This window comes from Staurois parvus, unplaced genomic scaffold (genome assembly GCF_062004578.1).
Source record: "Staurois parvus isolate SC_StPar_1 unplaced genomic scaffold, SC_StPar_1.0 ptg000154l, whole genome shotgun sequence".
Classification (NCBI taxonomy): domain Eukaryota; kingdom Metazoa; phylum Chordata; class Amphibia; order Anura; family Ranidae; genus Staurois; species Staurois parvus.
This window is the reverse complement of record NW_028317950.1, coordinates 11,539,586-11,552,281: the sequence shown is the minus strand read 5'-3', so window position 1 is coordinate 11,552,281 and position 12,696 is coordinate 11,539,586. Positions and strand designations below refer to the sequence as shown.

At 39.9% G+C, this 12,696-nt stretch overlaps 1 protein-coding gene across 1 annotated transcript in view; it reads left to right on the top strand.

The window, feature by feature from the left end:
* ABCA2 (ATP binding cassette subfamily A member 2) overlaps positions 1–12,696 on the top strand; it is a 233,890-nt gene that overhangs the window by 99,124 nt on the left and 122,070 nt on the right. The window contains exons 4-6 of the mRNA XM_089675055.1: positions 3,474–3,585; positions 5,495–5,658; positions 11,724–11,845. Of these exons, the coding sequence (XP_089531181.1) occupies positions 3,474–3,585; positions 5,495–5,658; positions 11,724–11,845 (398 nt within the window). The remainder of the gene's footprint in view (positions 1–3,473; positions 3,586–5,494; positions 5,659–11,723; positions 11,846–12,696) is intronic.

Below are 12,696 nucleotides of genomic sequence, written 5' to 3'. Positions count from 1 at the left end.
TGCTTCCCGCTTTATCACATAGGAAAGTTTACCAGAATTTATGTAGATCACGAGTAAAGGTCAGAAACTAGGCCGTTTGAGTGAGGGTCACTCCAGCTACGGTTTTCAAATGAGGTCAACTGCTTGGGAGGCCCTACACAATGTTGCAGTGTGAGTTTGATCAGCCATTTTTCACAAGTTGGTGTCGCAGATGGGGCTTAAGATCATAGGAAATAATCATGTTACACAAACTTTGTAAATTTTTTCATTGTAGCTGTTTTAATGTTTATCACATTCATACAGATAATGTTTGTCACATTCGTATAGCAAATATTCTATATATAGATCCCTGTGTTTTTTAGGTGTTTGATAACACAGCTGTGTATTGCATACAGTGTCATTTTTCCGTCTATAAATGCCGAGGTTTTATATTTGACAGAGCTGCTGAATTTTAATCCTGCACGTCAAAAAAAAAAAAAAAAAGGGCTTCTTATTTAGTATTACATTAGTTAATTGTTAATTTTATTATCCTGATTTGAGTTCTGCCCTTTAAGATGTTATTTTTCATATGACTGAATAAAGCTATTTTATTTTTAAAAAGTTAAAAAAATCAGATGCATACTACATGTACCTATGTGGTACTCAAAAAGACCTGAACAGGCACACAGGCTGGCTAACATGGAGGTGCTTATGTTTTTTTCTTGTGTCATTAACACGGAAGAGATCCTCTAGACTGGTGCAATAGTCAGATCTTTGGGGGGTGCTCTGCGGGGGCGGAGGCTTGCTTTGTATTAGAGGTGGGTTTTAGAAGAACTGTCTTGTATCTGTATACAGTAAAGCCCTTTCTGGACTCGGGTCGATGCCTTTGACACACCGTGCAGATAAGGGTATACTGTACTTTCCTCTCTTCTCTTCTAGAAGTATACAGTATATGTATACAGTGGCTTCTCCTCTGCTGTCTTACTGATTTGCTTTAGTGACTCCTCTCCTATGCTAACAATAGATGATACTATTGTGATTCTGTGACCATTTCACCCAGAATTTGGGTGAGATCTGGATTCATGTTCCTTCCTCTGTCTAACCTGTCTTTTTACCTTTCTGCTGACAGAATTTCATGCTCACTAGAAGATCCATTACATGTTTTGTCTCTAGTCCTGCAGGACTGTAGAAAGGGGAAAGATTACTAATAATTATACCTGTATTGTTATTTCTCCTGTTAATCCTTTGTAATTCCTCTTATAAAATCATTGATGTATCCTCCTTGCATATAGTATGTGGGCTATTTATAAAGCATTGACTAGGCATTTTTGCTGCTTTTTCAGCATACTTTTGTTCTACTTTCCCAATTTAGTTGATTTTTCCAATACAATAGAATGAGATAGGTGAACATGCCTGAAATCTTTAAACATCTTTTGTTTGCTACCTCTTTATAAATAGCCCCCTGTATATTCCTTATTGAATTCCTGTGTCAATAACAACATCTTAAAGTAAAAGGTCGCTTTTCTCTAAAATATGCTGGTATGAGGTAGGACAGTAATATGATCAACCTATTGCTTGCCTTTTTCCATTCTGCTTGTAGGCCTTCTTGACGTATCCATTTTACCAAGTGCAAAGTACTGTAATTTTATTAGTGGCCATGTTGCCCATATCAACAGGTGAATGCTCACCTTCATAAAACATGGGGCTAAGTTAAGGAAACTTGGGCAGAAGTGGATTTGTTGCCCATAGCAACCAGAATGCTGGTTTTATTTGATAAAAATAAAAAAGTATCAAAATCAAATACCATCTCCATTCAACTCTTGTTTTCATTAGCTCCTATATGGCATTCGAAAGTAAGAGTTTTTGCTTGTCGCCAACTACAAGATTGAAATACTTTTCCTTCAAAGTGTGAGTGTCCCCAAGCTATGGACGCTCAAATATTTGCATATTCTTAACAAGCTTTAAATAAACCCTTGCTGGCCTCTTAAACTAACTGGAGGAAATTTCAAAACCAATCTCAGAAAGTAATATTTTACAGAGTAATAATCTTCCAGCAGAGGTAGTGAGCCAATCAACAGTACATAGCTTCAAACAGGCTTGGGACAAGCAGAGATCTATACTCAGGTAAAACAAGTTAATAAAAAAAGCTAAGTAAAAATTAAAAAAAAAAAACAAAAAAAGGGCAGACTTGATGGACCACTTGGTCTTTTTGTGCCGTCACTTTTCTATGTAGCGACTGTGGAGCAATTCATTCTTAAAGCGATGTCATTCCAAGCCCAGTATTTGTACTCTACTCTCTCTCATACTGTGCATATGCTCTATGTTTACATTAGAAAGCTGACAAGCTGCCAAATCACTGCTAGGTGTGGGGAACTAAGCTAGAGTGGGGGAAAAAAAAGTAAATCTGAGAAACTTATGTGAATGAATAAATCCACAGTGTCTGCAGCTACAGAGGTCAGTGAACACTGTTTTTATATATTGTTTGTTAAGAATATGTAAATATTTGACTGTCCGTAACCTGGCCAAACCTGCCACAAGCGCTCAACTCTTTCTCCACATTCCACTTATGGAACACTCAGGTGCATACTACTGTACCCTGCATGCCACATCTTGGTCTCAAATAATAAAATCCCTATAAGTTTGATCTCCTGTTGTCATGAACTGGATGTCTGGAACAGCCACACTTGCTGTTGGATTGCATATCAAGTTAAAAAATATTTACACTACCTACTAGTGCTGGGATAAGATATGAGAAGCATGGGTTTCTGCAGTGGTTGTAGGCTTTCTCTAAGTTAAGTAAATAAATCATATAAAACATTTTATTTATTTATATATATATATATATATATATATATATATATATATATATATATATGGACAGGACTAAATGAACTACAAATTTTACACAATTTATTCTTCAGTCCTGTAACTATAAAAAAAAAATGTATATTATTACTTATGCCCAGCCAGGAGATGGAGTACTTGTCTTCTTTACACATATTCAGCTATTTCAACCTTTAGCTCTGCTGATAGAAGTTTGTTGTAAACAGGACTCAATGATTCATTAGGGCAGTGGCCCTTCCCCTATCAGATGACTTTGTAGGACAGGCAAAGCAAACAGCATTGTGCATGTGTATATGCTGTAAGTATGTGTCTGTAGTTGTGTGCATTTTTTTTTAATACATAAAAAGCCATATAAACCATAAAAAGGTAAAATCTCCAAAAAGGAGATTCAAAACCCTCACACATTCCCTTTAAGCACAATGGATACTTCAAAAGACAGGGCAAACATAACTCAACCAGATGATCAATTAACCCTTAATATTTGTGTTGATCTGCTGTCTTGCCTCATCATACCAGAATTGCGGAGAAAGGTGGAGTCATATTTAAGGACAATAGAGAGCTCATCTTGTTCCTATCACTGCTTACTAATCTGGAACACTTGTCTTATCCCTAGCCTTTGTCTCATATCTTCAAGTCACTAATTTTATGGTCTTGTCTACCCTGCTTCGCAGCCTTCTACACTGCGGCTCCACTTACCTCTGCTGGGATACTGCCAGTTATGCAGTCCCTGTGTCCTGATGGTCAAAGAGATGAGTATGGCTTCCTGCAATACACCAACTCCACGTAAGTAGAGCCAGTTCCATTAAATTTGATCAACCATTTCATGTCAGTGATAATGAAACTCAAAGCAGAACTTCAGGCAAATATAAAAATATTCTTTTTATGAATACAAGGCATTCTGTGATTGGAAAAGGGATGGATGAATGTCACAATCTTCCCTCCTCCAATCACAGAACACCTTGTATTTAGTGAAAATAATACAAGACTGTTTGTGAACAGAGGAAGTGGAGAGCAAGCAACTTGCTATGAGAACTGTACTCCATGTGGGTGGTTAGTTGAGTATTGCTTTCAAGCAATAGTAAACCCCGGGAAAGGAAAAACCAATGGGCCCCCTGCAGGTTTAGGTCATAATGTACTAGTATGCACTGCATACTAATACATTATGACAGACTTACCTGTACATAGAGCTCTCCAGCACCACGCTGTCACAGCTCCCCAGCGCCGCCATCTTCACCCATCTTCCTTCCGGGTTCGCCGCTCCAGCAGTATGAATGGCCAGAGTGGCAATGATATCAGTATGAATGGCTGGAGCCCTCCGGCTGTGGGACAGAGCTCTGAAGGGACGGCACAGTGTTCCATCCATTCAGAGCACATGCGCCAGTGACATCACTGGCTGCATGCTTTGTGAATATCTCCTAAACGATGCAAGTTTAGGGGATAGACACTGTACCTACAGGTAGAGTAAGCCTTATTATAGGCTTCCCTGTAGGCACAACTTAAAAAGTGGACTTTACTTCCACTTTCAGCTTTGTTCAATTTAACCACTTCCAGACCGGACACTTTTACCCCCTTCCTGACCAGGGTAATTTTCAGCTTTCAGAGCTATCACACTTTGAATGACGATTGCGCGGTCATGCAACACTGTACCCAAATAAATTTTTTACCATTTTTCTGAGACAGATAAAGTTTTATTTTGGTGGTATTTATTCACCGCTGGGATTTTTATTTTTTTGCTATGTAAATGAAAAAGTCCCAAAATTTTTTTAAAAAGTGTTTTTTTATAAAATTTTGCAAATAAATAATATTTCATCATAAATCTTTGCCAAAATTTATTCCGTTATCTTTTTAGTAAAAAAAAAAATCAAAATTAGTTTATAACCAAAAATTATAATTTTTAAACATTTTTTTTTACATTTTTATTTTTTTTTTTTATTATTTTTTTATTTTTTATTTTTTTACATACTGTCACCCTAGCAGTACAGTGTCACCATGGTGACACTGTACTACTTGTGGGGGGTGATGAAGATTTTTTATTTTTTTTTACACTGATTGCTTTTACACCCATATAGGATGTAAAAGCAATAATTTCTCTTTCTCTCTGTCTGCATTCTTGCACTCATTGAGAAGTCCTGAGTGAGCTGTGATTGGTCACAGCTTGTTACATGGTACAAGGCTGTTGTGAATAGTGTTGTACCATGTGACCTCCTGTGATCATTCACAGATTTCACACGTAGTAAGCAATGATGTCACAAGTGACATCTTGCTTACTACTTTGCATGTGATCACTGATTGGCCAATCAGTGATCACATGATCAGGACCTCGTACAGAGGTCCCATCCGACGATCGGTGTTTCACTGTGTCCGGAGGACACAGCAGGCACCGGATCGCTGTGCTGCGCACTCCCAGGGAGCGCGCACAAGCAGGGTGCGGGGAGGCCGTTTATAAACGGCCACCCGACCCTGCACTGCCACCATCCGGCCGTTTATATGCAACGGCCAGTCGGGAAGTGGTTAATAAATACATAGCTGCATTAATTGGCATTGTGTCTTATCTTCCTGCAATTCAGTTTTACAGGTAGCGGAGCTTGTTTTATGTGTCGCTCAATCTTTTGAGAAGTAATATTTTGGAGGACTTCAGCATTGTCCTTGTATTGGGCTATCTAAGAGTGTCTTGCCTCTCTATTACCTGCAGGGTCACACAACTCCTGGAAAGACTCACGGAGGTGGTTGAGAACAGCAACTTGTTTGATACAGACCGGCCCGGCCTGGAAGAAGAGCTGGAATCCCTAAAACATCATCTGGAATCTCTGAGCAGTGATCACAGTTCCCTGGAGAATCACTTCCACCGCCAATCAGGTATAGCCTGTCTGATTTTCATCTGTAGTGTTCAACCATGTCTACCAGACTTACAAAGAAACCCGAAAAAAGTAGTTTTGTTTCGTATCGAATCGTTAAGTTACTAATTTCGTTTTGGTGGATTTGTAACATTTGCTTAGTAGAGTTTAGTTTTATCTATTCGTTTTTGACCTGATTGGAATTTTTCCAATGGATTTGAAGTATTCGAATCGAATTCAAATAAAAAATATCAACTTGATCTGAATTTTATGTGAAGAATACGTGGTTCTATTCTATTCCAAATTATAATTTCGGAAGACTGTTATATATATATTCATTCTATTCTATTTTATTCTTCTCTATTCCATTTTTTCTAATCTATTCTTTTCTATAACATTTTATTATATTTTATTTTCTATTCTATTTTGTTTTACTCTATTCTTTCTTATTTTATTCTGTTTTACTCTATTCTTTATGAAATTCAAATTTTGGAAGTTGGCTATATTCTTTTTATTTTATTCTTTTCAAATCTAGTTTTTTTTATCTATTCTTTTCTATTCTGTTCTATTGCTTTATATTCTATTTTTTAATTTTCTATTGTATTCTGTTCAAATTTAGAAAGATGGCTATATTCTAACACTAATATACATAGTCTTTAAAGGAAATCAATTTGTTTTCAAATTAGATTTTGTTTTAAAATTCAGTGTGAATTTCGGATTAAATTTTTGTTTAGTTATTTCAGGTGTTTTTTAATTTTGTTACTATTGTAATTCAGGAATTCAAATACATCTGAATCTCCAAATAACAAAAATTGTGTCCGAATTTCAATTCAAATTGAGACAAACTGCACATATCCAATAAGCACGAATAGCCCAACAGGGCAGAGATCCAGAGAACTCAATACAAGCCCTGTACAGTTTGTTTTTGGAATTTTATGAGTATTTCTCTTCACTTGCACTGAACATGTCTTGGCTTGCAGTGAAACATGACTTTCTAAATGAGTACGGTAATCCTTAAATGTAAAGAATATTTGTACCCAAATAATGTTTTTTCTTTTAAAGTTTTGGTGAAAAAGATAGGATAAGAACCCATGTCAGGTTTTTATTGCTGTCTGTCTCTCCAGTAGGAAGGTTTGATGGAAAATCCCAAATTTTACAGCTGTCACCAGGTATAGAAGCAACATCTTCCAAAGAGAACACCTTTTTCAGTGACAGCTTTCTAAAAGGGGATTTCCTCTTACTTTGGAGAGAATTCCACATGTGGGGAGGTGCCATGTGGTACAGGCAGTAAATGAGTCCGATTGTAGCAAAGCTTCTGTTGATGCGTTACAACATTACAAACACCCTAGCAGGAGAGCGCTTGGGGAAATAACTCACAGTTCAATGTAGTCACCAATGCAGCTGAGGAGAGGTTCCAACAGCATCTGTTTATAGCAGGGGTCTCCAAACTATGGCCCTCTAGCTGTTGAAGTACTACAAGTCCCATCATGCTTCTGCCTCTGGGAGTTTTGCCTGTGGCTGTCAGAGTCTTGCAAGGCCTCATGGGACTTGCAGTTCCTCAACACCTGGGGGCCATAGTTTGGAGACCCCTGGTTTAGAGGATGAAGTGTGCCCTGGCCAGGCTGGTCCCAAGATGGAAGGCTTCTGTCAGGTTAGTGCGACCCTAGCCTTTCTCTTTCCGTCACAAACCTTTCTCTACCGCTAGTTACGGTCCTTGACGGGCAGAGTCTCTCTCCCTACACTAGCCACTCGCACAAAGAGTTCCAAAGCCCATGATACAAATGGAGAATCAAAAAAGGGCGCACCGACCTAGTGCATTATCGTTTAAAATAATTTATTAAAGAAACAAAAATAGGTATCATACTCACAATGGACATAACACAGGCATGTCAAACTGAACAAGACGTATGATCCAAACAACATCTGAGTCCATACGATGGAACCCTGGATGACCAACTGGCTAACGCGTTTCGAGGACATAACCTCTTCCTCAGAGCCAGGTTGGCTCTGAGGAAGAGGTTATGTCCTCGAAACGCGTTAGCTAGTTGGTCATCCAGGGTTCCATCTTATGGACTCAGATGTTTGGATCATACGTCTTGTTCAGTTTGACATGCCTGTGTTATTATGTCCATTTTGAGTATGATACCTATTTTTGTTTCTTTAATAAATTATTTGAAACGATAATGCACTAGGTCGGTGCGCCCTTTTTCTGTTTCTCCATTTGTATCCAGTGTATTCGGACCACCCCGGTCTGTTGAGGGCAGCAAGCAGTGCATATTCCAGAAAATTCCAGAACATTCCTATTGGGTCTACTGAGTCCTTTCCTAGCGCAGGAGTAAAGTGTTTGTTGTGTTGGATTTTCCAAAGCCCAGGAACAGGGGCTAAACTAGACCCTGCTGACCTAAGATCAAAGGTCACATGACCTCAGTGTAGCCAACTGGAACACTGCTCCATTGACCCAGGAAATCATAGAGAAACATGTTTCCCTTAGACTTCCTTTCCAGGCTGTGGTACCACTCGGGTCGAACACCACTTACAACAGAGAAAACAGACTGCACCTCCCTACACACTCATTTCCTGTTTTTGTCCCTGGGAACAAGAAATGAAGAGAATATCTGACAGAACTTTGAACGATTATACTTTTAATCAAAGCAGAAATCCGGGCAAAACATTTTTTGAACCATGCAGTGCGGCTGTGCTAGTTTTTGCCTAGGTGTGATAACAGTGAAGATATACCTACCGGTCCTTGCCACTTCTGCCCCCCTCCCCTGCATGCCAGTGGTGTTGTGGATGTACTGTTCCTGATATCATCACGCCCATAGACCGGCTCTGGGCGTGAGGACGGAAAGGAACAGTCCAACGCTGGACATGGGGGAGCACTGTTTTCCGGAGGTTTGGAGGACAGGGTAAGTATAGCTCTTCCCTAAACCCCTGGACAAAGCGAGCAGTTTTCTCGTGCAGTGCGGACACAGCTCCACTGCATGGGAAATAAAAAAAAATTTCATGGAGTTCTGCTTTAAAGTTTTGGCAATAGATGCACTTTAAATTTGAATTCCGGTATGTTTTTTTGCATAGTTACATTGTTCCAGCTTGGACCAATATAAGTATACGTACATATTCCATACCTTGAGACTGCTGTGGAAGCGGAGAATCACTTTAGTAATTGTGGTTACTACATTGACCACCATGGTCTTCCGTGTTCTGTGCTGATCAGCTGCCCTTCTCCATAGTGAAAAAAAAAGGGAGGATTTCACATTCAGCATAGCTGCTGTTCACAGAATTCCTTGTATTTATTTCAACTAATACAAGGTGTTCTGTGATTATACAAGATGGGCACTCAGGGAGGTGAGGTCACAATCTCCTCCAATCTCATCCAATCGGAAAATGTCTTGTATTCATTAAAAAGCATAGAAGACCTGTGTAACTATGCAATAAAAAATGAAGTTCAGCTTAAAGCGAATATGTAGTCACTGCCACCCTAGACATTGAGCAGTTTCTGAAACATGATAAGGGTTTGGGAAATCTGAGCTTTCCTATTTGCAAATGCCAAATTCAAATAGAAAGTTGATGCTTGGCCCCACTGCTTCCTATTCATATTCTGTCTGCTATACAATAACAGGCATATATGCCAGCATTTTAAGGCTCCATGTACACGGGGCGTTTTAATAACGCTGGTAACGTTAGCTGTGTAAAGTTACGTTAAAAACTTGAGTTTTTAGTGTTTTTGTATTAGAATTTTGCCGCGTTTTTTCGTGTTTCCCTTTTTGTAGAGTTTTTTTTAACCAAAAAATAAACCAACTAATTCTGGGGGTTTTTTCCAGCCAAAAAATGCCCCTGCCAAAAAACATTAAATACAGTCTGTGTGTATGGACAACATGCTGGGGAGTTTACTGGCTGTAGAAAAAAACGTCAAAAGCCAAAAACAGCCGCTGTAAAAACGTCCAGTGTACAGGAGAACTAAAGCCCAATTGAACTTTCATTTTCATTCAGCTTAATGCACTGCAGGCGCATTAAAACAAAAAAGTACAAAGTCTTACAGTCCATTTTTCTTTGGAAACCATCCACAGCCTAAAGGGGGAATCCTGGCCCCTGCCAGCATGGTCTACAGAAAGACCCTTGCTCTGTGTGGAATCAGTAGTCTCTCTGCAGAAGTCCAACACTTTCTGCTGAATCAGCAGGGAGTATGAGCTTTGCTGATTGCAGATCTATAGCTCGGAATCAGCAGAGCATGTGTCAGACCTTTGCAAAGAGACCACTGCTTCCACAGAGGGCAAGGGTCTTCTCTGAAACATGATGGCAAGCAACAATCTTTTCTATTAAAGTGGAGTTCCACTCACCCTGTCAAAAACTGTAGCTGCTGACTTTTAAAAAACAGTCACTTACCTGTCCCTCGGTCCCCTGTGTCCCCCCCAGCCCGTTTCACCAACCATCCTGTATTCCAGGAGGCCGGCATCTTCAGTGTGGGCACCCGGCTGTGATAGCTTGCAGCTTCACAGCCGGTACCCACTGCGCATGCGCGAGTAGTGCTACACTTCATGAATGATCCTGTGGTCTTCTGGGACCTGTCATGTGTCACAAAAGACTACAGGTAGGGAGGGAGGACACCTTCCAGAAGTGGGAGCAGGTACCTGTCAAATTCAGGTACCCGCTCCCTCTGCCCCCCAAAGGTGCCAATTCTTAATGGGGAGCGGGGGAGCAGACCTTAAAGCGGAACTTCCCCTTTTGGGTGGAGCTCCGCTTTAAGGCTGTGGCTTCTTTCTAAAGAAAACAAAAGGTAAGAATCGGCATGCTTTGTTTTTATGCGGCGGCAATGTATTCAGCTGATTAAGGGCTTGTTCACACCATAGTGCAGCAACATCAGTTTTTCTGCACACGTTCTGCACGAGCACAACTAAATCAGTTGATCTCCATATTCCCTGTTCACACCACAGCACTGGTATCACGTGCAGATATTTTTTCTCGTAAAACTCATTGAAGCACGCATGAAAACTGATCTAAACTGATGTCTCTGCAAGTGAAATCTGCACGTCGTTTTCTATGTTTTTCCCCACGTATGGAGTGAACGAGGCCTTAACCTCCTTAGCGGTAATCCCGAGTGTAGCTCGGGGTAAAATTTCTATACCAAGAGCGGCAACCCCGAGCTACACTCGGGCTTACCATGCGGCGCTGCTCTGGGGGTCCCTGCAGCACTTACCTTGTCCTGCGCTCCCGCGATGTGTCCCATGCAGCGTCCCGGCCATCTCCTCCGGCGGAAGCCGGCATCCGGCGGAAGCCGGCATCCGGCTTCTGTGTTCCGGTCCCTGTGACGTCGGGACGTACGGGCGCCGGAACCGGCGGGAAATTTGAATTCTTTTAAAAATGTCATTTTTGCTGTCATTGCTGTTTCAATGCATTTCACATATATTTGGTCCCTACTGCTTTGTCCTGCGCCCTGCCTGCATTTTGAAAGTTCTTTCTGCCTGGAAACTTAGAACAGTCCATGGCGTCCAAAAAGCGTCCCTTTACGTCAAAAGCGGTTTTAGAACAGCGATAGTAAATCAGAACCACTTGCAGAATTGAGTGATAATGATTTGTGGGGAAATTCGTCATCAGACACTGAAAACGATTTTGCGACTTTGCTCAGCGATGTGCGAATTTGCCTCTGTATTTCAAATTTCAGTGTTTTTGGTTTGATTATATTCTTGAATTAAATTTATTATTATTATATTATTATTTTTTATGATTATTTATTAAATTATAATTTATGATTTCGTGTTTCAAGTTTTATCATACCCGGGATGTTTAATAGACTCTTGTTCGGACAGATTTCAGTGAGTTATTCCTAAAAATTACAGCCTACAATAAAAAACTACATATTTCCATGCAAAAAAATGGTACCGCTTTCAGCACAAAAAATCGTAAAGAATCATACTGCCAAGGAGGTTAAACTGCAATTTCATTTGGGTTTTCAAATCATTTTAAAGGAAACTTTACCACTGGACTGAAGTGTGTTGAGCTTGTCACATACTCTGTAATCCACGTGACTATAATAACTTAGTTATGCATTTATAATATATCATCTTTTCTGTTTGTATTTCCATGCTGCAGGTTTTACGCTGGACTCGGTGCTAAAAAACAAGACCGGTTTTCGGGAATTCCTTCAATCTAATCTCTCTCTGCCCAATAACATTGTTGACTTGTTGGCCGGGTCCAGCATCAATTTACAGGAGGTGAGCTGTTAACGTATACAACATATATCAGTGAGAGTACATGGATTGGGTCACCTAACCCTGTTCTCAACCCAGATTGGATAAATTCATAGGTAGCCTTATAAGATGAACTGGTCTGCCGGTGTCTTCTCCTGATGTGCGAATGGGTAGAGGGGTCCTGACTGCCATTACCAATATTAGAAACAGCCAATGTCACAGCTTCTTTATCAGATATTTCCCCATTCCACAGAAATTATATTGAGCCAGTCAATATGCACAAAACATTTTAAGGCACACTGAGACTGGCGGAATAGATTCTGGAAGAGATAGTTTGCCTATTGGAGTCAACAGGGGAAGCAAAATTATTTTGGTTTAAAGCAGTAAACCACTTCAAGTCCGGACACTTTCACCCCCTTCCAGTCCAGGCCAATTTTCAGCTTTCAGTGCTATCACACTTTGAATGACAATTGCGCTGTCATGCAACACTGTAACCATATGAATTTTTTAGCAGTGTTTTGAGACAGATAAAACTTTATTTTGGTGGCATTTATTCACCACTGGGATAAATCTTGGCCAAAATGTATTCATCTATCTTTTTAGTAAAAACAAAATAACCCAAATTAGTTTGTAACCAAAAATTAAAATTTTTCTTATTTTTTTCTTTACATTTTTATTTTATTACCATAGTGACACTGTACTACTTGTGGGGGGTGATGAAGATGTTTTTTTCTTTTTTTACACTGATTGCTTTTACACCCATAAGGCTGTAAAAGCAATCATTTCTCCTTCTCTTTGGCTGCATTCTTGCAGCCATTGAGAAATACTGTGAGAGCTGTGATTGGTCACAGCTTGTCACATGGTACAAGGCTGTT